This window comes from Hemitrygon akajei, chromosome 7 (genome assembly GCF_048418815.1).
Source record: "Hemitrygon akajei chromosome 7, sHemAka1.3, whole genome shotgun sequence".
Lineage (NCBI taxonomy): Eukaryota > Metazoa > Chordata > Chondrichthyes > Myliobatiformes > Dasyatidae > Hemitrygon > Hemitrygon akajei.
Window position 1 is genome coordinate 52,964,362 of NC_133130.1, and position 25,775 is coordinate 52,990,136.

Genomic DNA, 25,775 nt, shown 5'->3' on the forward strand with positions numbered 1-25,775 from the left:
CACATTCCACAATCCCTGAATCTACTACAATGAAGAACAGCCAGAATACTTTTTCAATATGGGCCACAAGAAATCTTTTACATTCTTAATGCGAATGGGTTAACTCACAGTGTCTTATTATTGAAGTACTGTGCACTTGCTGGTGAGTGTATTATATAATTTGAGTGAGAGCCAAATAAATGACAATGTCAACTTCGAAAGAGGAAGACTGTAGTTGAAGTAAAACATTTCTCAATTCTAGGCATGGTGAGGGAACTTCTGTTTTTAGATGAAGGAGTTCCACCTGTCCTTTAAGAAAAATGTTTTCACGCAAAGGAAGAAACTACACACTTCCCACTAAGTCACTGCAGCTTCCCCAAAAGAGTCCACATCAAAACAGGTTACAGAGACCAAGAGATGTCATTAATTATTTAACTTAGCACACACTTCAAGTGACTTATTTTGTTCAATTCCAGTAAAGGAAGAACAGCTTTTTCCATTTCAGAAAACAAATCTATTGTTCTTGGAAATATTATTTTAAAGAACATCCTCTCCTCTTCACAGCTACTTCCCTGTAATCTTGAATACTAAGCAAGGCTTATCTGTTTACTCCCATTTTTAAACAAGAAAGAATTAAGCTGGTCCAGAAATAGCACTAATTGCAAAGTTCTTTAGACTCAAAAAGGTATATTGAACAGGCAATTGTCAATATCACAAAATCCAGTTTTAGTGTCATTAGTTATAACCCACTGTGAAAAGCAGAGCAATTTCAGCTGTGGGTACATTGATGATTAATTCCAGTTTTTAATCTGTTGTAATACTAACACTGAGAACCATTATTTATCAATGAAAGGCCTTTAATTTGAGTACAGAGTAAACAGCCTAGCAGTTGGGAGGGATTTCATGGTTAAATTTCGTCCTCTTTTGCATGCACCAAATGAGCGATGTGATGACACACGTGCATTGAACCCCGCTCTAGATGTTCAGTTCCATTGACAAATGGAATAGTATTTCGGAAGCATATTACTCATTTAGCATATACAACAGAGGAGAAATTTCTTACCTTCGGCTGTTCTCTATGTATAACCTACTGAATCACTCATGATTGATGAAGGTCATTTACCCCACCTTAACGGCTGCCACATTTCGTATGTTACAACAGTGACTGGATATAAAAATGCATCATTGGCTGTACATCACTTTGGCATGTCTTGAAAGGAAAATGAAAGATACTATGTAAATACAAGTTGTTTTCCTTAAATAATTTTAGAGTTCAGAAATCCATTCCAAGTATTGTCCACAATGTAAAAGCAATCTCCTGATATCAAACCCAAGGATACTTTTTATTTGCTTCTTTATACTATGTCTCTTTATACTTCCAAAGCTTAAATTTTTTTCAACTCAATAAGACTTGAATTTGCTGATTTTGCCTTTCCTTTCAGTACATGCTGCCAAACAGCTCTGACTGGTAAGTTTTTAAATAATATTTCCTGACTTGTACCTGTACAACTTTAATCACAACTGTCTTGAACTGGTATTGTTATTTTATTTTTGCAGTTCCATTGATTTTGTTAATTTCTGCTCTTCATTGGTTGCACAAGATAAGACTGAATTCACAAAGATTCTTTCAATATCAACTACAATTTCAATGTTACACTTTTTACATTTTATATTTATTCATCCTATGTTCAACAGTTTACACTGCCCACATTAAAATTTATTTGTTATTGTTTAGCCCGATCATAATCTGCTAAAATCTATCTATTCTTTCTGGGCACTGGGTTTAACCAATTTGCATGGAGTTTCCAAGTCATCATTATAAAATTAGAAACAGCAGTTGTCCCAAAGCTGACACAGCCCTCCCCACATACATACTGTATTACTGAAATTAATTTTCTGCTGTTTATCCAGTTTATTTTATAGATAGTCAAACTTTGCTCTCAACCTTCAGCTTCATTTGTAATTCTCACAGTTAAGCTTATCAAGTACATTTTGAAAGGTAAGTAAGCGCCATGATTGCTATAGTTGGTTTGACCTGTTTCTCCTCAAAGAAACAGTAGAGGACCAAATAAGATCTTCTCCACTTGAAGCTATATTAACTTAATTATTAGGTCCTTATATAAATAAAGAAATTTCATTACTCCATTTGGCACCAAAGTAAGCCTAATGGATTGACAGATCAGAGTGACCATGCTGACAACACTATTCAATATGTAGGCCATATCAACCTACCTACAACCACTAGCGTCTTCAAATCCATTTACCTGCATCACCACTGATTGCAAAAATATTAAGAAAACAAAACTACCCTGAAAAAATCAAAACACTAAGGTATGTCATGCCTCTATCTGTAGTTCTTTCAGATGGAAATAGAAATCATGGAAGGAGGTCTCATGAACCAGAATAGATAAGCTGCTGTATGAAGATTGCTTAAGTGCAAATTTTCCCCACTCGTATTTTAAAATGGCATCTTTCCTGTTACTGGATGTCAATATTGTAGTCCTCTGAGGATTAAGAACGTAAAAGCAAAGTCTCCCAATATCTATTCGCAACAGACAGAAAAGCAAAATTTCTCTAACTTTAAATACTACTATGTAGACACATTACTTAGTAATTATTTGACCTCTTCACCTTTCCCCTTAAAATAATATTCTCTTATACTTGGCACCTTTTTGCCACATTTCAGGCATACTAAATACTTGCCTCTTCCAATCAAGCTTCTACATATACCCAGGAACCACCAAAGCCACAGGGTGCAGTGTCCCATATTCAATTATACAGTATATAGGTTAATGTGACTCAATCATTTCTCTGAACAAGTTCTCTCAGCATCCCTCCACCAGAAAATTGATGCCTCTATTTACTCCCACCTCAATTTTCTGACCTCTATTGGCCCGTACTATATAAAAACCTGATAATAAATAGATCAAAATAAGAATATTAAGACTGAACTTTATATTTGCAATTCATATTGATGTTGGAGGAAGGATTTATAAAATTAGCAGGGTCAAATTAAAATAGCAGCATTAGGACTTTCAGATAAATTCAAACAATCAAGAGGAAAGAGCCAAATAATTGTAATGATAGGTAAGGCTTTACCCTGTAAGGTGATGATATATTTGAGCGAGCTAAGCATATGCTGAATGCATCTGTATGTCAGGAGCAGAACAACACTGCCATCAAAATAAAATCACCTTTCACCTTCACACAGTTGTAAGTTTAGTCTAGACACAAAAATAATCTGCAAAAACTTCTGGTAACTTTAATATTCCAGTTTTATGACACTTTCAAAATAATATTTGCATTCATGTTTACCAAAATGACAATTCTGTCATCTCCCATTTTTAATGTTGGTACAGCAATTAGCCTACATTTTTAATTCTACTTCATTTCAACCCAGTTCCTTTTCCGAGGGAGCACAGGTGTCCTATCTGCTGTTCTCTCTGATCTGCAAGCAGGATAATTGGGCTTGGCTTCTCATGAACTATTTCAAAAATATCTGGAATGTCACCTTCTAGAGATGATTGTAGATAGTATGCTAGCTAATTTCAAAATTATAGCAAAACACAAATTGATGATGTTACGTTTAAACAAATGTGTAAAGCAGTGCTTTACAGACAGAGCAAATTTATTCAGCTGCTGAATTAGATTGCATTAGGCAAAATCCTGGTTATGAGAATACATGCCTCTGAAACAAGAGGCATATCAGTCTATTCTCAGTTTTTATACTGGGCTGATAACACACATCTGAAGGTATTTGTTACATGAATGTGGGTCACTAACAAGTTATTAATAGCACACACTACAAGACAAAAGGGTACAAGGTCACCTTAGATTACTGAGATGTGCTGTCATCTGAAAAATAATAATTTAAAGGGGAGGAGCAGCAACATATTTAGAAACTTGTAATGTGCAAGAAGCTAATGTCAAAATCCATAAATAGAGCTAACTTGATCTTATAAAAATACAGCTTTTATTCTCTTCCACTGTTATACTTACCCTCTCCAATCTTATATATTTCAAATGCTTAAATGCCAGACAGAAAATTGATTGTATAAAACTACCAGATATATTTATACACCACTCCTTCAAGTTTCAATGGATATGGATTTTGTTGCATGTATGCATCTTTAAATATATAACACTGAATTAATGCTCCAACTGGGAGCTTTCAATATTCTCATATTGGAAAGTCAGAGTTAATGGGCTTTCTGCACTTAAGTATTTAATCCTGAGTCAATCTGTAACATCTTCTGTCCAGTTAATAATTTACTTCAAGGCTGTTGTGCCAACTGTTCTTTTCTGTGAACACCAGTTCTGTGCATTGCTGACAGTAATTTCACAAGTGGTGCATGACATCTCCTGCAGGCTACTTGCTGTTATTACAGCTCTTTCCAGAAAGCTGACTGGTCTGACTCCTGCTAGCATACCATCCACAGAAAGAAAAAACTTCATTAAGCTGCCCACAACAGTTGTTTAAAAAACTGTTAAAGTTTGTTCTGATCCCAACTATTTCAAGAGGTGAAAATTAACCACCTCTTGGATAATAACTTGATCACACAGTCTGACCAAATGCAATAAATCTTTTTCCAAAGAAAAATGTAGCATTGACAGGTTAAACAAAACACTTAAATATGAACCATATATCTAGTAGTTCTAGATAGTAAATATTTTAATTAATCTATCAACCAATTATCAGGTTGGCAACTCTGGGAATACAACAGTTATAGAGTCATATGGCACAAAGGCAGACCCTACATCCCATCACGTCAGTGCTACGTATTCAAAGTAAATTTATTATCAAAGTACAGATGTTACAATGAGGTTCATTTTCTATCAGTTATTTACATGAAAAATAAAGAAATACCAGAGGATTTATGAAAAAATATACATAAGCAAAGTCAGACTAACAATAAATGTGCAAAAGAAGACAAATTGTGCAAATAAAAAACGTCATGTACTGACGTTGTCTGAGAAGTTTTTGTGGCACCACTCAGCAAGATTTTCGTTCTCTTTCCTATATGCTGGTCTGTTATTGCCTTTAATTCTGCCAGCAACTGTGGCATCATTAGCAAACTTACAGTGGTGCTAAGAAGTTTGTGAACCCTGTAGAATTTTCTCAATTTCTGTATAAATATGACCTAAAATGTGATCAGATCTTCACAGAAGTCCTAAAACAAGATAAAGATAAAGAGAATCTAATTAAATAAATAACAAAAAAAATTACACTTGTTCATTTAGTTATTGAGAAAAATGATCCAATATTACATATATTCATTGGAAAAAGTAGGTGAACCTTTGCTTTCAGTAATTGGTGTGACCCCCTTGTACAGCAATAACTTCAACCAAACGTTTCCGTAACTGTTGATCTTCCCGGTCATCGGCTTGGAGGAATTTTAGGCCATTTCTCCTTACAAAACTGCTTCAACTCTGGGATGTTGGTGGGCTTCCTTGCATGAACTGCTTGCTTCAGACCATTCCACAACATTCCTATAGGATTAAGGTTAGGACTTTGACTCGGCCATTCTAAAACACAAATTTTCTTTTTAGATTATTCTGTTATTGACTTACTCTTGTCTTTCGGATCATTGTCTTATTACATAATCCAACTTCAATTAAGCTTCAGGTGACAAACTGCTACCCTGACGTTCTCCTGTAAAATGTCGATACAATTTTGAATTCATTGTTCCCTCAACGATTGCAAGCTGTCCAGGCCCTGAGGCAGCAAAGAAGCCCCAAACCATGATGCTCCTTCCACCATGTTGCACAGTTGGGATGAAGTTTTGGCGCTGGTGTGCAGTGCCCTTTTACTTCCAATGTCTCAATGTGCAATTCTGCCAAAAAGTTCAACTTTTGTCTCATCTGTTCTCTTTATTTAGTTTTAGGACTTGCATGAAGATCTGATCACATTTTAGGTCATATTTATGCAGAAACAGAGAAAATTCTACAGGGTTCACAAACTTTCTAGCACCACTGTAAATGTGGCATTGTATCAAAGTTCAAAGTACATTTACTATCAAACTATGTATACATTATTCAACCTTGAAATTAATCTCCTTACAGACAGCCACAAAGAAACCTCAAAACAACCCACTTAAAAAAGACCATCAAACACCCAATGCGGAGAGAGAAAAAACAAATCATGCAAACAATAAAGGTAAGCAAATAGCACTCAGAACGTTTAGCGACATTAGATCCATTATTTTCTATATCTTCAGTGATTCAAGTATTTGTCTAGATGCTTGTTAAATGTCCATCAATTCTTCAGATAGTACAGTCCAGACTCCTAACACCTTCTGTATGAAAGAGGGTCCCCACAGGTCTCCTCTGAACAAGTACAGGGGCTAGTGGTAGGGCTGTTTCTCTGATTGGAGGTCATAGAGCCATAGGTACTATAGCACAGAAACAGGCCCATTGGCCCAACTATTCCATGCTGACCCAATCCTCTGCTTAGTCCTATCTACCTCCACCTGGATCATATCCCTCCAAACCCCTCTCACCCATGTTGCAATGGAAACTGCATCCACCACATCTGCTGGCACCTTATTCCATACTCACCCTGGTGAAAAAGTTCTCCCTTTGAATATTTCACCTTTTACCCTAAATCTATGACCCCTAGGTCTAGTCTCACCCAACTTGAAGGGAAAAAGTGTGCATATATTCACCCTATGTCCCCCATAATTCTGAATGCCTCTATAAGAACTCCTCTTATTCTCCGCCACTCCATTGAATAAAGTCCTAACCTATTCAAGCTTTCCCTCAAGTCCTGGCAACATCCATATCATTTTTTTCTGGACTCTTCCAAGATTATTTATATCTTGCCTGCAGGGAGGTGACCAGCACTGCACACAATATTCTAAATCTGGCCTCACCAAAGTCTTGTACAACTTCAACTCCTGTAACTCATTGCCATGATTTATGAAGGCTGATGTGTCAAAAGCTCTCTTCACGACCCTATTTACCAGTGATACCACCTTCAAGGATTAATGATCTATATTCTCAAATCCCTTTGTTCTGCTGCAACCCTCTGAGCCCTACCATTTACAAATCTTACCCTGGTTTGTCCTTTCAAAGTGCAACAACTTAAACATGTCTGCATTAAGATGTGTGATTTGTGGTATTCCACAAGAAGCAGTGCTGGTATACTAGATGACTTTGTAGCTGATCAGATTAGTAAGTTCACAGATGCACAATAATTGCCGGCGAGTCATAGACAGTGAGGAAGGGTGTCAAGGTTACAGCAGAATAGAGGTCAGTTGGAAATATGGGTAGAAAAATGGCAAATGGTAGCTAAGGAGGACAAATATGTGATGATTCACTTTGGGAGGTCAAATACAAAAGGAAAGTATTGAGTAATTGGCAGGGCCAACAAGACAACTGATGTACAGAAAAATCTTGGGGTGCAAGTCCTTAACTTCCTGAGGCTAGGATGATAAAAGGTGGCATACATGACTCAATGAGTCAAGGCATTGAGTTGGGAGGTTGCAGTTGTATAGTGTCGATAGTAAGTAGTCAACACCTCCCCTTGGAAGCTTTCATGTTTTATTGCTTTACAACATTGAATCACTGTGGATTTAATTTGGCTTTTTTGACACTGATCAACAGGAAAAGACTCTTTTGTGTCAAAGTGAAAATAGATCTCCACAACATGAACTAAATTAATTACAAATATAAACACAAAATAATTGATTGCACAAGTATTCACCAATTTTAATATGACATACCAATTCCTCACTGGTGCAGCTAATTGGTCTTAGAAGTCAAATAATTAGTTAAATGAAGATCACCTGTGTTCCAACTGAATGTATTAAAAATACACCTGTATCTGGAAGGTCAAACTGTTGGAGAGTCAGCATCCTGGCAAAAACTACACCACAAAGACAAAAGAACACTCCAAGCAACTCTGCAAAAAGGTTATCGAAAAGCACAAATCAGGAGATGGATACAAGAATATTTCCAAGCCACTGACTATCCCATGGAGTACAGTTAAGTCAAACATCAAGAAATGAGAAGAATATGGCACAGCTGTAAATCTGCCTGGAGCAGGCCATCCTCAAGCACTGAGTGACTGTGTGAGAAGGGGACTTGTGAGAGAGGCCACCGAGAGACCGATCACAACTCTGGAGGAGTTACAAGCTACAGTGGCTGAGATGGGAGAGACTGCACATACGACAACCATTGCCCTGGGTGCTTCATCAGTCACAGCTTTATAGAAGAGTGACAAAGAGAAAGCCACTGTTGAAAAAACTCACATGAAATCTTGGCTGGAGTTTGCCAGGAGGCATGTTGGAGACTCTGAAGTCAGCTGGAAGAGAGTTCTATGGTCTGATGAAACCAAAATTGAGATTTCTGGCCATCAGACTAAATGCTATGTTTGGTGTAAGCCAAAGACCACACATCACCAAAAACACACCATCCCTACCGTGAAGCATGGTGGTGACTGCATCATGCTGTGGAGGTACTTCACTGCAGCAGACCCTGGAAGGCTTGAGCAAGTACAGGGTAAATTGAATGCAGCAAATTTCAGGGAAATCCTGGAGGAAACCCTCATGCAGTCTGCAAGAGAACTGCAACTTGGGAGAAGACCCTGAGCATCAAGCCAAAGCTACACAGGAATGGCTTAAGAACAACAAAGTTAATGTCCTAGAGTGGCCAAGTCAGAGTGCAGACCTCAATCCAATTGCAAATTTGTGGCTGGACTTGAAGAGGACTGTTCATTCACAATCCCCATCAAATCTGACTGAGTTTGAGCAGTTTTGTTAAGAAAGGGGAAAAATTGTTGTGCCTAGCTGTACAAAGCTGATAAAGACATATCCACACAGACTCGAGGCTGAAATTGGTGCCAAAGGTGCATCTACTAAATACAGAACAAGAGAAAAGCTGCAGATGCTGGTAATGTGCAAATCTGCACATTTGGCCTGCTCAGTTCATCCAGCATTTTCTGTGTGTGGTGCTCTACTAAATACTGACTTGAAGGGGGTGAGTACTTACGCAATCAATCATTTTGTGTTTTATATTTGTATTTAATTTAAATCACTTTATAAATCTGTTTTCACTTTGACACGAGCCTTTTTCTGTTGGTTAGTGTCAAAAAAAAAGCCACATTAAATCCAATGATTCAATGTTGTAAAACACTAAAACATGAAAAATTCCAAGAGGGGTGAATACTTTTTGTAGGAACTGTACAAAACTTTAATTAGACTGCATAAGCAGTACTGCATGCCTTTACAGAAAGGATGTAGAGGTATTTGAGAGGCTGGTTAGCGGTATTAAACCATAAAGAGAGGTTGGACAAACTTGGATTGTTTTCACTAAAGTGACAGAGTCCGAGCAAAAACCTGATATAAGTATATGAAATTCTGTAAGGCATAGATAGGATACAAAGTCAGTTCTTTTCCTGTGATTAAAAACGACAAAAATTAGAGGGTATAGGTTTAAAGTGAGAGGGGAATTTGTGAGACAAGCTCTTTTCTTTCAGACAGAGTGTGGTAGATGTTGGGATCGAGCAGTCAAGGGAGGTGGAAGAAGCAGATCTGATAGCATCATTTAAACAAACACGTGAATAGGCAGAGATAAAAGGTTACAAATCACATGCAGAGAGACAGCATTAGTTGGATTGGCGTCATGAGTTGTACAGACATTCCTGTGCTGTGCTGTTCTAAGTTCTATAAGGTTCCAATCTTTCTCCTTAATACCATACCCTTCTGTCCTAGGCACCTCTCCATGAGGGAAGAAGATGCCTTACTTTCTATACTATCCATCACCTCTGTCAGATTATCCTTCAGCCTCCTCCACTCCAGTGAACACAAAAGCAGCCTGTCTGGTTTTGCTTCAGAACTGAAATGCTCCTATTGAGGCGATATCCTCATGAATCTCCTCTGCACCCTCTCAAGTGCTTCAGTCTTCGTCCAATAATGTGGTGTGCAGAACTGCACACAATACTTCAGGTGCAGCCTACCTAATGTTTTAAGTCCAAGTCGTATACCCTATATTACAGGGAATGAGGGGAAGTATCCCAAAAAGTCTTCGGCACTACCCTAGCCACCTATGACTGCTCCTTTCAGGGATCGAGGGACTAAATCCCAAGGTCCCTCTGCTTCTCAATGTTTTCTGGGCCTCATCATTACTAGATTTTCATTCCTAAAGTGCATCCTCACATTCATCTGGATTAAATTATATATATATATAAAATTTCACAGAAATTAGTGAAATCAACACAGAAATCAAACAGGGATTTTGATCAATTTAACTGACAATTTTTATTTGTGAATCCATTTTTTCGCAGTGGAGCCCAAAAACAGGGAAAATTATAAAGCATGAAAAACTAAAGATTAAAAGACTTAAACGTCAGCAGTTCAAAGTATTCATCCCCCTTTGCCCAGTATTTAGTTGAATCACCTCTCGCAGACATTGCAGCCAGTATTCTTTTGGAGAAGTCTCTCTTAGCTTTGCACAACGTGATGGAGCAAGGTTTGCCAATTCCTCCTTGCAAAGTTGCTCAAGCTGTGCCAGGTTTATTGGGGAGCAGTGGTGGACAGTAAGCTTGAGGTCTTGCCAGAGGTACTAGATTGGGTTAAGGTTAGGACACTGACTGGGCCACTTAAGGACATTATTTACTTCATTTAAAGCCGCACCACAGTTGCTCAGGCAGAGTGATTTGGGTTGTTGTCCAGCTGAAGGACAAGCTTCCTCCCAGTTTAAGCTTTCTGGCAGAGGCTAGCAGGTTTTAATCCAGGATCTCTCTGTATTTAGCTGCATCTATCTTCCCATTAATCCTAACCAGATTTCCAGTCCATGCTGCTGAAAAGCAGTTCCATAGCACGATGCTAGCTCCACCATATTTAAAGTAGGGATGGAGTTATTTGGCTGATGTGCAATATTAAATTTATGCCATATAGTGTTGAAGCCAAAAAGTTAAACTTTAGTCTCATCTGACCACATCTTTACAGTATCTTCTAAATGACACTTGACAAAGTCTTGATGGCAAGGATATCTTTTTTTAGCTTGGGCTTCTTCCTTGCCTCTCTTGTGTAAATACCCCTTTTGTACAAGGCTTAGAGATTGTGGAGCCATGAACTTCATCTCCAGTTGCAGCCGCTGAATTCTGCAGCTCCCTCAGAGTGACTGTTGGCATCACAGTGCCTCTCTGACAAGTGCCATTCTTCCCTGGTGACTATGTTTAGAGGGGTGGCATGATCTAGGCAGTGTGGCTGTGGTTTCATATTGTTTCCACTTTTTTGAGAATGGACAGCACGAAGCTCTGAGGTAAGCCTTTGAGATGGTCTTGTACCCTTCCCCAGATTTGTGCTTCTCTATTATCATTTGCCTGACTTGCCTTGAATGCTATTTGTCTTCATTTTGGTTTGATCTGTTGAAAATCTGCTACACTGTTTGACCTTATAGACAGAGGGGGGGTATTGATTCTGATAATCCTCTTATTTACTACATCAACTAACTGGGTGAGTTAGTAAGGTAATATACAGTATTGTACATGAGGAAAGTTAGTGTACTAGTTACAAAGGAAGATTAATACTTCTGCCTCATAATTTTGCTTTTAATTTTTACTAAATTGTTGACAGGTTTTGAACTTTTTCCTTTGATTTGACATGATGCACAATGTTTTGAAGATTAGCTCAAAAAATGCTACTTCAATATATTTTAAACTTAGAAAGTGAGACAAGAAAATGTTAAAATAGTTGTGGGGGCTGAGTACTGTCTCAAGGCACTGTATAAATACATACGTACACCACTGTAGTGTAGCGGTTAGGGCAATGCTATTATAGCTTGGTGCGTTTAGGAGTTCAAAGTTCAATTCTGGCACCGTTTTGTGAGGAGTCTCTGTACATCCTCCCCATGGATCCCATGGGTTTTTCCCACATGCTCCAGTTTCCTCCTAAGACATACCAGGTGGCTTAAAAGATGGGAGGGCCTAATCTGCACTGTATCACTACATACGTAAATACATATTCATGCATATGTACATACATATATTTTAATTTATTTTAAATTTAAAATAAGCACATGTATATAGTTAGGATGCTTAAGACTTTTGCACCGTAGTGTCATAATTTTATGTATTGCACTTTACTGCTGCCACAAAAACAAAACTAATTTCATAAGAGATGATAAACCTGATTCTGATGTGAGTCTCTATTGCGGACTAAGTATAACAAAGGGGGACAGGGAGAAGGGGAGTCATGGTTGGGAAAGGGGAAGGGAGAGGGGAGGGAGTGGGAAGCACCAGAGAGACATTCTGTAATGATCAATACACCAATTGTTTGGAATCAAATGACCTTGCCTGGTGTCTCCAGGTAGGGTGTGTCTGCACCTGCCCCAACCCCTGCCCCTGGCACTCCTCCTCTGCCCTCTGTCCACCACCCCTCACACAGTGCTCCACCCTCACCATTCCCAACATTCTTTGCTCCTGCCAGATTTACAAACTCACTCTCTGCTCTATGTTGACAAATGTGGTGCTGTGCAGAAGTCTTGGGCATCCTAGCTATATACTGTATGTGTGCCTAAAGACTTTTACACAGTACTGTATACACACGATGGATTCCGGTTAATTGGGACACATTTTGGCCCAATTAAGCGGCTGCCCCAATTAGCTGAAATTTCATGGAAATAATTAAAGAGAATTTTAAAAAGGCAAACTACTGCTTAGCTGATTAACAGCTTATGTATTTAAGTGAAATACTGAACAAATTAGAACACTACCAATACTTTTACAGTACTATAAAACTATATTAGTTCCTAATAGTTATCACCAAAGGAATCCATATGCCATGGTCTTTTGATTGACTGTAAATTAACAAAATCACACAGACAACTAGTGCAGGTAATGGACTATCTTCATACAAAGCTTTAGACCACTGAATCCTCCAAATCTTCAGTTTCATTGTAACATTCAAGATACCTTCAAATTTTTTGTAATTCCACAACTTGTTGAAGTACTGAAATTGTTCCATTTTCATTCTCAGCTGTTCTGGCTTCAAACCACGGAAAGCAAAACTGTTCCGAATTCTTGCACTGCTTATTTCTCGTTAACTATTGCTGACAAAAATCACTGATTTTTGAACGCAAACACACACAATTGATGCTATTTAAAAGTCGATCACTCTAAGCACAGTGTAGTGTGTAATGGTTAAGCCAGTGCATCAACTGATGCCAGTTAGAAACTGTTGGGCAACAGTCTCCTGCCCCAATTAAGTGGCATAGTGACCCGACCAGTTTCTCCATTTTGTTTTGTTCCTTAAGAGTTGGCTCAAATAAACAGATGCTCTGATTGACCGATGGCCCAACTAACTGGAATTCACTGGATATTCATGTGTGTGAGGGTGGGAGGGAGAGAGTGCGGGGAGGGGGTTGGAGTGGGGGGGTGGAGAGGGGGGCATGGTGGGAGGGGCAGGGAGTGGGAGCAGAGAGGTGGGGGTGGAGAGGGGGGCATGGTGGGAGGGGCAGGGAGTGGGAGCAGAGAGGTGGGGGCGGAGAGAGGGGGGCAAGAGTGGTGCGGGCAGAGAGAGGGGGCGAGAGCGGTGTGGAGAGTGAGGTTGAGAGAGAGGGGGAGAGAGATGGAGAACAAACTCGGTGGATAGAAACTAATGTAAAGTAGTTGAATAGATGCATGGGCGTTAAAGTTGACAAATGGAGTATAACATGGAAAGATATGAAGTTGCTCATTTTACAAGGAAAGGAACGAGAATTACTTAAATGGAGAAAAAGCTACAGAGGGATTGGGAGGGTTGTGTTCCTTGCATATGAAACACAAAGCTAGCACACAAGTGCAGTAGGTAATAGGGAAGGCCAATGAAATGTTGGCTCCTAGTTCAAAAGGACTGGAGTCTTACTGCAACTATATATATGGCACAGTGAGACAATATCTGGAATACTGCAAATAATTTTGTCCCCCTATTTAAAGATTGATATTCCTCTGGAGGCATAAGGTTCATTACGATATTCTCAGCCTTGTAGAGCTTATCCTCAGGCAAAAGTCAAACACTTTGAGACTCAATTCAATAGAGTTTAGAAAATTAAGAGATGAAAGACACGAGATTCTTAACGTTTGAGAGAATGCTTCTTCCCTTGGTTCAGTCTAAGCCCAGACAGAACAGTCTCAGAATAAGGGAAAACTATTTATGGACTGAAATTAGGAATAAGTTCTTCCCTCGAAGGATTGTCCTTACTGCAGACACCGATGAGACCTTGTACAAATTTAAGGATAGATTGCTAATTAGTCACTGAATCAAGGATTATGAGTAAAGATTGGGAAAGTATTTGAGAAACGTCAGATCAGCCATAATCCTACTGAATACAGGAGCATGGTCCAGAAGCTGAATGGCCTACTCCTGTCCCTACTTCTATGGACTAAATAAAGGCTGTTCGAATTACCGTCAATGCGACAATGACTGAATTACCTTAGATTCAATCCATTTCCTGCTACTTAGTCTTCCTACTGAGGGACACAATCTGAGCATTTGTAAGAAAACAACAGTACTAAACACAACAATCAAGAATAGTGGGGGGCAATGTGAGCAGATAGGATAAAAATGAATGGGAATGGAAAAAAAAACAAAGAATAATACTGAAAGTGTAACTGATGTCTTACTGATAATACAGTCTCAAAAATGTTACTGTATATGTGAATTTATTTTCTATACACCAGGAAAACAAACAGAGACTAAATTAAGGTCAATCTGGTCAGAGAACCCATTCTTACTCTAATTTTTAGACTATACACCTAACAATTCATGGAGCAGTGATGAGAAGTAGTGTCATGTTTCCAGGTTTTATTTGGTTTAGTACTTGATTCATAGAATCCAATAAAAGGATAAACAAATTAAATTACTTTGAAGAGCAGTAAATTATTCCAACAATGGGAGAAAAACGCTGCTACAAATACTAAATTCAATTCTGAAAACAGTTATTCTAAACCATGGAGTGCTGAAGAAAAACATTAGGTAAATTAAAGCATATTCTTTTCTACCCCAATACCATAAAGAAAAATTAAAAAACACAATCCACAGATGCTGGAAATCTGGCAGACAACTGGAAGGAGTCAGCAGTTCAGGCACCATTTTTGCAGAGAGAAATAAAAATAAATGAATGTTTCATGCATGCAAATTGTTAGGTATTGGTCAGTCCATAATGTCTGAATTCCTGAATATTACCAGTACTTTCCAATTCTGTACCATAAAATAGCACTTTTTAATCCCTGAAGAATGGTATAAAACTACACAAAATTAAAGAATGATACTGCAACTCTTCCTAATAATCTGTTGATATCAGATTTTATGGTATAATTCATCTCAAAACATATTTCCTCTGAAGAAGGTGATATATATATATTAGCTCAATTATTTTGTTAACACTCAGTATTACAATTAAAAGGAAGTTTATCATTGTTATTGTATGATAAGTAATTCAAGAAATGGTTAATAGAGAACATATGGTACAAATGTAGAAATGAATCTGATCGCATGCTAATGAACAAAAGTTCAAAGTTCAAAGTAAATTTAAGCAGCATTGAGAGTTTAAACATTTTAGATAAAATTGGCTGATTAATAAACTGCTTGATCACAAAATGTCTTCATGCTTTATTGGGAGGCAAAATCTCCTTTTCAAAAAATTAATTTGCTTGTTGTATGCCAGTCGCATATCAATATTAAAGATAAATGCAAAGATATGCATAAAACACTAAATATATCGAATAAAATCAGAAAATAAGATGGGGAAAATGGCACATTTTCTGCCAGAAAGCCAGCTAATAAATTTCCCTGTACTCTCTCAGGAACCTGAGGCTTGCTATGCACCTTGATAGACTTCCACTGGGGTTTAGTTTCATTTTCTCCCAACAGATTTGAGCTCAGCCACTTATTATAAGTATTCCACACACCTTTAGGTTTTCTTTCAACCTAATTTGATTTCAGATTCTTCATGAAATTTCCAAACAGCTTCTCATGGGCTAAACCATCTCACCTTGAATGCTTCCCCTCCTGGTTTAGCTCAGCTAGCGGCGAGCCACACAGCATGAAAAGCTCGGCTTGTTCTGGCTTTCTCCCAGCTATGTTATCACGGCCAAATCAAAGAACCATCAACTTTACAGCATTAACATCGAGCTCCTGGATCCACCTCTTCCCACCCAACTTGAAATGCTTTTGATAAACCCCTAACAACTGGCACTTGCACTAATTAAGTGTAAGCAGTACCATTGGAAATCTGCTAGTTTAAACATAGTATCAGTGGATCCAATATAAAAATAAACCTTTAAAAGAATTTAAAGAGTAACATTAGTCATTTCCTTCTGTGTTCTGATATATGGTCAGAACAGAATCAGCTTTTGCTCTGGTGTTTTTAGTTTATTCATGAAACACACCAACATAGATCTAAAAACAGTTGAAATAAAAAAAACTATGGATATATAGTGATGGAAAGGCAGATTCTTGTTGTAACACAACTGGCTGGCTTAGAAGCAGACATGATTGGGTTACCATTCCTAATTTGCAGCCTTCCTTTATTATGCACTTCAACTGCCTTTGGTTACTACTTTCTATTGTTTGGTTTTTATATTCTCAAGAAGAGTCCCTGCCGCAGGCTTTCTGAAAGCCAATGTACACCATATTCCTCTTTTCATTTCCTCTTCCAAGTGATTTAAGTATTTACTCTTCAAGCAGATATATTTAACTTAATTCTAATTAAAGTTACCCCTCTTTAAGTTTTAAAACTTTCTTTTCAGGGAAACATGGAGTAAACAAAGATTTTTTAAACATGAGATTTCCATTCAATATAAATTTACATAAGTAAATGCTTTTTAGAAAATTATAAATTCAACCCATGTCACACTTTTTAATTACAAAAAAATGCTTTGCATACCAAATAGACTGCACATATAAAGAAAGGTATGTGGCTTGCATAATACACAGACGGCAAGGAGAACAGCGTACTTTATATGCAACTAAGTGTTCTAACCTGGGGCGCAGTACATTTTCTCTATGGCACTGCTGTCATAGGAATCGTCAACCTCACTCCATCTGCTAAAATATGTTAGTTGAATGTGTCCTAAAAACAAAATGACATGAGAAATCAAAACAATTTTTTCCTACATTTTCTGTAGAAGTGAACTGTAATTATTCTTTTGTAGCTTAAAAACAGTATCATTAAGAATAATGGCATCATTAAGCACTAGAAGCTATTACTGTGGGTGAATTCACTGCACTGGAACTGAAGCTTCAGACAGGAAATGAAGATACTAATTATAGGATAAAACGCCTACTCATTTAATTGGAGGCAAGTAAGCAACAGAAAAAGATATCGGAGAAAAAAAAATGCATTTGCAAAAGTTCCTGACCTTTGCCATCCAGCAAGATGTTGTTTGGGTTCAAATCGCAGCATATGATTCCTTCTCGATGAAGTGCATCAAGAGCAACAACTATCTCTGCTGCCCAATGCTGAATACAACTCTCTGGAATACGAGCATTGGAAGCTCGCACAAATCTTTCTTCTAGATCTTTAAACATATGTGAAACTAAGTTGTCCTCATTTGTCCTTATTGCAATAAGTTTCTCTGCTCCTGGTGTATCACTTGTACTCTCTGAGTGTGAGACGCTGTCCTGTGTTCCTTGGTCACAGATCCCTATGTGTTCTCCAAATGCTTGCTCTTCAACTGTAAATACTCCTTTCATTGTTTGGGCAAGTTCTTTGTTATTGGAGGGATCTTCATCTGATATAGCATTATAATTGCTGTTTAGATCATGTAGTTGAGGATCAGGGCTCAGATTTTGATTGCTCTGGGTCATGTTTAAGGTGTCATAAGATGCAATGTTCAAAAATGATGATGTATTCTCAGTCTGGGTGAGAGGGAGTAAGGAATTATATTCTATTTCTTTCCCAATGAACATGCTGTTATCAAGCTGCTCTTCTTGATCTTTTGCTTTTCTGTTCTCAGGAAGCTGCACTTGATGCCTTGAGACTTTGTCTATCTTTCCATCACTAGAGGCTTCTTCATCTAGTAAAATAAGTTCCAGTGTTCCTTGAGAATTCATGCAATGATCAATATTATAATTAATCTGTAAAACATCAGGTTTTTCATATAGCCTGTTCTCTGAATTATCACCATTGGTCACACTGCATTTATCAGATAGAAACACTCCAGCTGCCTCCCCGTCCTGTGAAACACCAGGTAAATTCACTAATAGGTCAGGCCTACCCTCGTCACAGCTGCTTGTATCCCCACCTGCTGCATCCTGGAAGGAGATAACTGGTACAGAATCACTGGAGGATCCTCTGCTGTAATTATCCAGGGCTAAAAATGCAGTGGAATCTAGTTTAATGTTACTAGCATCAAAATTACTCTTGTTATCCTTTTCAGGTACCAGATTAGAATTTTGTTCCGAGTCACTTTTTTCAGCTTGGATTTTTTCTCCTACATCAAGACTTAGCAATTCATTTGTACTGTCCTTGCTATCAATTCTGAAGAATTCCATTGGACTATTTTTAGACAGATTTAGTGATTCAGAGGCCTCTGTAGGACTAAAGGCTTCTATGTTAATATCGTCAGTGAAAAATCGAAGTTCCTGAATTGTGGTAGGGGAACAAAGACTGTCATTACTAAGAAGAGAATGTGATCTTGTGGCCATTCCTATGTCTGCAGAACATCGACGTACATCCTCGGACACCTCTGAAAAGGTTTCAGGGGGCAGGTTGTCGGGCTCTGTCTTCTCTTGCTCGTATTCATGGCACAACGTAAGATAGCTACTCGTGCATTCTTCATCATCTGCTTCAGAATCTGATGACGCTGACCCTAACAGTTCGTGTGAATAGCCCTGAGCATCTTCATCTGGAGCACTGCTGTCATCCTGTGAACTTGAAGTCAGATTACTATTCACAGGTTGGTCCTGAAGTACATTTCCAAGGTCACTTGACCCAGAGCTGATGCTGCTGCCCAACCCTTCGGTACTCAGTTGTTCCACAGTAAAATCATCTTGTACAGCAGGTGTCTTGAAGCTATGCTTGCCTGGATCCGGTGCTCTAAAGCTTTCTTCCGACATTTTCTGGAGGAATTTGCAAACATACGACCACAATTTACCCCCTAAGTAAACAAAAAAAAACAATTAATTATAATTTTTAAAATGAAGACTTTTAAACTATTCATTTACACATCACATTTTTTGATCAACTATCCTTGAATTGGAACTTTATTATTTATACAATTAAACAAACATGGTATGTCCAGAAATTTTTACAATATCATCTGGAGAAAAACAAGTAACTGGACAGAAAACTAATTTCATGGAATAACTTCCAGGCAAAATCACATTACTGGAAAGAGCATGCCTGGGAATCATAAAGCCATTTAGGCAGTAGAACATTGTGCTGAAGCAGTGGGTGGGAGAGCTTTTTTTGCAGCTGCAGTCTGATGAACTTTCTCAACAAACTGTGGAATAAGCATCCGATATCCATGGCTATATCTTCACATTAAAGAAAATAATCTGTATACTTCAAAAATATCATTTTAAATATCCCTTTAACAATGGCCCAGAAAACCGGCATTAAACACTGTTTCAGAAATACTGCATCTTGCCTCCACTACAATCTACTGAAGGAGCCTTGTTCTCAGAAATATTCTTAAGAATCATAGGTTCACACAAATCAACATCGATTACGTATGTAATCCAAGTGCAAGCAATGTTCTTACTTTAATCCTGTTAATGTACCTAAAATATTTTGTTATGGAAAGCCTATTATTATCTGCTTCACTAAGGCACTAAAATTATACTGAGCATCTGCACAAATAACAGCAGCCCACATGAGCATCTAGGCCATTATCATGTTCAATTGATCGTGTTTACTGTGCCAGATTGGAATGCAGGTATAAGCTGGCAGCCTTTACTTAATACTCCTCTAAGTGCTCGAATTGTAATGATTTAATTGCTACTTTAAACCCAAGTGCACATCACAGCTTCCAGCATATCAAACAGTGCCTTTATAATAAGGTTTTACTAAAACTAAAGATGTCATTCCAAATGTCCAGGTCCTCGAGCAAAGTGCTTATAATATTAGGTAGCTTTATCAGAGGAGACATTATGATTTGCTATTTTGTTTTAAATTGTATTTATTCCTTTAAAGCTTTTCGGCCTCTCCATGATTCTCATTGGAAACCAACAAATCAGCCCATCCTGGGATGAGTGCACCATCAACAAGGTTCCATATCCAACAACAGCCAAAGACGAAGAGAAGACGGAGAGGTGGTTCGTGTTGGAAAATTAACAACACAAACACACAGTCCAGTGATAAAACTTAATCTTACATACAGTAGGGAATATCCATGATCAATAGTACTTACTGGTACTATTAATATTTGGTACTTATTAATATTTATCATATTAAAGTTACCAATTTAATATCAAAGTAATCCAACCCAACAGAATCAAAATTCCCAGTAGATAATGCTATCACATTTAACTTGGAAATATTTAGTGCTGCGCCAGCAAATGATCAGTAGGAAACTCCATGTATAGATGTGGGATCCATCTTTCCTGCGATAAGCAGAAAACTTATAAACTAACATAGTCAAATTATCAGATGAATTAGGTAAACATCATTACAATGTTTCTCACTAACAGTAAAGTTCCTACGAAACTAAATACTACTGAAGCATTTACATGTTGCTTGTAGACTGTTTTTATTGAATAAAATAAACAGAACAGAAAAATGGCCATCTGGTCTCTCCTGCACTTTATTAGCCAAAGCCTCAAATACTGAACAAGCAGCATTTCTATATTATACGTCTCAGTACAAGATGCTGGGATTACTGGCCCAGTAATTGGGCAATTCACAACACAGGGCTGCCCTGGAGAAAGTTTTTTAAGAATTGATTTGTTTCCATTGATCCATGTGGTACTGATACAGCAGCTGAGAGCTTTGTAGGCAGATGCCATCAGGAATCATGCTGGTAATGTATTCCTCAATGCAGTTATGCCTTTCAAAATATACTAACCTGGATATTGTAACTTCAATTAACCAAATACCTTTATCACTTTGACGACAGATCTGTTTCTTCATTCTCAGAAGGGAGGTGTTGTCAGCTGGACCAGCATTTATTACCTATGCTAAGTGCCCTAAAATAACACTGCCAGAAACCTGCACCCAGAAATAAGAGATTGTCCTTTTTCTGGCACTACATACAGCACCAGCATCTAATTGGGTGTCAGCCAAAAAAAGGATCCATGGAAGTTTCATTATATATCACGTCCAAAGGTGGATATCCAAGTTGGCACCATCTTTTTGCAGAAAGGTTTAATCCTTGTTTACTGTGGGTGAATATCACTGGACATGTCAAACAAGGGGTCTTCAACCTGAGATATTAACCCAGCTTTTCTTTCCACAGACGCTGCCCGACCTGCTGAGTGTTTCCAATGTTTACTGCTTTTGTTTCACATTTCCAGCACCTGAGCATAGAAATCACCATGTTGTTTAAAGAAAGCAGCCAATATCGGCTGGCAGATGTAGAAAATAGCTGCTATGCACCAAATAACATCATCGATCATGACTAATGTCTGGTCAAATCATGACTGGAAGCATCTGGGCTTATTCTTCAATGGTTGACCTGTCAATGATTGGTAGTATGATCTATGTTACTGAATGATAAAGGTAAAATATTAAGGGAACTAAGATCAATACCCACCTTCGGCATGTTGCAGCAAAAGGAAGATGGAGTCATCAGACACTATTTGCTTCTTCAGTTGCACCATGTTAGGCACACAGTGGGGAATGATGGTTTTTTTGTTCCTGCAGCACTCGCTGCTTTTCCTTAGACTCTGACAGAGAAGAGAAAGGTCAGTCAATCCTTCTGTTGCTTTAGAACATGCTGTGCTCTGCACTTATCCACCAGACAAATCTATTTGTGCTACCCTGTGCTTTTGGAAAACCAGTTAGTCCTCCTCATCTTCTCTTCAGTCCCTTAAGCTCCCCAAGGCCTAACTGATGGCATTTGGCTACTCTCCAATGCACAAAGGATGCACTGAGCTGCCATTAAAATCAATTACATGGGTCAATATTTTTATGTGCCTCTCTCAACTAAGTCATCAGAATAATACTTTATTTTCCTCAGAACATATGCCAACAGTAAATTATACTAAAAACTACAAGCTAATCAAAGGTTTATGTACTTTTTTCGGGCTGTGCACAGATGACCAATCCTTATCCATATAAATTTCATTAATACACTGAAGCATTGATCACAGGATTCTTCAATTTGGACTATTTCACGGGTTAGATATTTGGCCATGAACTGGGCTGCCAAACATTGTTAAAAGAACATGAGTAATAGCAGTAGCCCATTCACTGCCTTGTGACAAAGTCCATCCCCAGCCTCAAGTGGGAAGATGGGTTAGGCAGGTGATGAACTGACATCTTGTTCCAAGATTTGCCAAGATGGCACAGGTGAACAGGTAAGCACAGGCTGCTTAGAAAATTTTTAAATATACAGCACATATGGATCATGGGATTGCTTGGAGTCAGTGCACTGGGCCATGTTCAATGACTCATTAGAGGACCTGAGTGACCACACCAAGGCTGTTGCTGACTTTATTAAAACAGTTGTGGATGAGTGTGCCCACAAATTATTCAGAGTCTTTCCTAACCAGAAGCTCTGGATAAACCATGAGATCTGCAGTCTGCTGAGGGCCAGTTCAGTGGCGTTCAGATCCAGCAACTAAGACAGATACAAGAGCTCTGGTACAATCTCCAGAAAGTAACCTCACATGCAAAGTGGCAATTCCAGACCAATCTTGAGTCACTGGGGGATGCTTGACAGATGTGGCAGGGCTTGAAGGCTATTACCTCTTACAAGGTGAAACCAAGCAACGTAGGTGTCAATAAGGCCGCTTGCAGATTAGCTCAATGCCTTCATGCTCACATTAACCATCAAAACATGGAGGAAACCAGAACTCCCACAATCCCCAATGACCCTGTGGTTTCATTCTCTGAGGCTGATGTAACACTATCTTTCAGGAGGAGGAACCCATGGAAAGCATCCAACCTATACGAGGTACCTGGCTGAGTATTAAAGACCTGTGCTGATCAACTGGCTGTAGTATTCACTGGCATCTTTAACCTCCTGCTTCAGCAGGTACCAGCCTGCCTCAAGCGGGCCTCAATTGTACCGGGACACAAGAAGAATGTGGTAAGCTGCTTCAATGACCATCATCCAGTAGCATTTACGTCCACTGTGATGAAGTGCTTTGAGAGGTTGTTGATGAAACATATCAATTCCTGACTGAGAAATAACTTGGATCTACTCCAATCTGCCTATTGGCACACAGATGTCACTTAATTGGCTTTTCACTTAACCCTGGAACATTTGGACAGCAAAGATGCATACATCAGGAGGTTTTTTTTCTGACTACAGCTTGGCACTCAAACTCATCAATAAGCTTCAAACCTAGGCCTCAATACCCCAGTCAGTTCAGATTGGTAACATCTCCTTCATAATCTCCCTCAGCACAGGTGCACCACAAGGATGTGCACTTAGACTCCACTCTAGTTCTTTATACTCATGACTGTGAGGCATGCTTAAGTTTGCCAGAGACACCACAGTCGTTGGCTGAATCAAAGGTAGAGACAAATCAGTATATAGAAGGGAGACTGAAAAATCTGGTTGAGTGATGTCACAACAACAGCAACCTTTCATTCAATATCAGCAAGTTAAAGCAGCTTATTATTGACTTCAGGGGGAGGAAACTGGAGGTGCATAAGCCAGCCCTCATGGGGTGGGGAGGGGAGGAATCGGAGATGGAGTGGATTAGCAACTTCAAATTCCTCTGTGATATCATTTCAGAGGGCATGTCCTGGCTCTAGCACGCATGCCATTATGAAGAAAGCATGGTAGCACCTCTACTTCCACAGAAGTCTCCAAAGATTTGGAATGACATCAAAAACTTTGACAAACTTCTATAAATATGTGGTGGAGAGTATATTGACTGGTTGCATCATGGCCTGGTATGGAAACACCAATGCCCTTGAACAGAAAATCCTGTACAGCCAATCTATCACAGGTAAAGCCCTCCCACCACTGAGCACATCTACGCAAAGCACTATCTCTGGAGGGGAGCATCCATCATCAAGCACCTCCACCACCCAGACTAAGCTCACTTCCTACTGCTACCATCAGGAAGGAAGTATAGGAGCCTCAAGATCTACAGCACCAGATTCAGGAACAGTTATTGATCCTCAATCATCAGGCTCTTGAACCAGAAAAGATAACTTCATGCTCTATCACTGAAACTGCTCTTACAACCTATGAACTAACTTTCAAGGGCTCTTCATTTCTAAGGTAAGGATGTGTTCGGCACAGCTTTGTGGGCCAAAGGGCCTGTATTGTGCTGCAGGTTTTCTACGTTTCATCTTATGTTCTTGATATTTATTGCTTATTTATTAATTATTATTATTATTTTCTCTTTCTATTTGCACAGTTTGTTGCCCTTTGTACATTGGTTGTTTGTCCGTCCTGTAGGATGCAGTTTTCATTGATTCTATTGTGTTTCTTGATCTACTATGCATGCCCGCAAGAAAACGAACCTCAGGGTTGTATATGGTGACATTTATGTACTTTGATAATAAATTTACTTTGAACTTTGTGAACCGGGAAGTGAAGGTACAGGAGGGCCAGAAACTCAAGAGTAAAGGACACAATTGGCTGGGTGGATATCAGGAAAGTGCCTTAATGTGGGGTTAGAAGTCATAGCTCCATCATTTGGTTATGTATTCAGCTGCTTTGGCACTGGCTGCTTCAGAGAATTACAGGGTGACTTTTGGCCCTTTATTTCTACATCCATGGGTACATGGGTTGCTTCAACAGTTCTGTTTTCCTAGTCCTCTTGGGGGAATACAGTCAAAATGTTAGAGAGTTAATGCAGTAGATATTGTCATTGCTGCAGCCCATTAGCCAAACTTAAGCAGATACTGTTTCCTGGTTGGGAATGAACTTAATAAGCATTTTGAAACTGCACATAGTCACGAATGTAGACAGCATCTCATCACAATCCTGATAAGTCTTGTAAATAGTAGAAAGATTTGGGGAAAACAGCACAAAAATTACATGCCACAGGATATCCAGCTTCGAGCCTCCTCTTTGCAGTTATTTTAATCAATAACTATGTGGATGATCCAACATTTGTTGCTGGGGAACCGGTTTTGATAGCACTGAATGCCAAGAGGAGCTGATTTTCACTCTGCTCCCACTGATCCGTCTTTCGCCCATGGGTGCTATGTATGATAGCTCCAACATGAATGCTGTTCGTGTGATGCTTCATGGAAACTTGTATCATCTCATTATCTGAGGATTTGCAAATGAAATTGAACATTATGCAATTTCAGAAACATCCCCACTTCTGCTCCTGAAAGTTGAAAAGTGATTGATGAAACAGATGACATGGGCCTACAAACATCTTAAGGAAACGTTGCAGTGATATCCTGAGATGACGTGTTTAACCTTTAAGTACCTTCCTCTGAGCACAGTACGACTCTTGCCATTGGAAATTAATTCCCCCAATTCCCATTTTTCCTTGTTGTCAGATGTAACTGTGAATTAATACTAGAACTTGTCTGCCATTTTAAAGGGAGAACAAATATTTAGTTTTCCTTAATAAAATCAAAGAAAAAAAACAGGGGTCCTGATGAAGGGTCTGGCCTCAAAACGTCGACTGTTTACTCTTTTCCATTAATGCCGCCTGACCTGCTGAGTTCCTCCACCATTTTGTGTGTATTATTTTGATTTCCAGCATCTGAAGATTTTCTCTTGG

The 25,775-nt window shown here is 38.7% G+C and overlaps 1 protein-coding gene across 2 annotated transcripts in view; it reads right to left on the bottom strand.

Annotated features, from left to right (window-relative positions):
- Positions 1-25,775, bottom strand: part of rps6kc1 (ribosomal protein S6 kinase polypeptide 1) — a 146,588-nt gene that overhangs the window by 13,617 nt on the left and 107,196 nt on the right. For both annotated transcript variants that reach the window (XM_073050861.1, XM_073050862.1), the window contains 3 exons: positions 21,659-21,791; positions 17,324-19,063; positions 16,945-17,034 (listed from right to left, as the gene is read on the bottom strand). In XM_073050861.1, the coding sequence (XP_072906962.1) occupies positions 16,945-17,034; positions 17,324-19,063; positions 21,659-21,791 (1,963 nt within the window). The remainder of the gene's footprint in view (positions 1-16,944; positions 17,035-17,323; positions 19,064-21,658; positions 21,792-25,775) is intronic.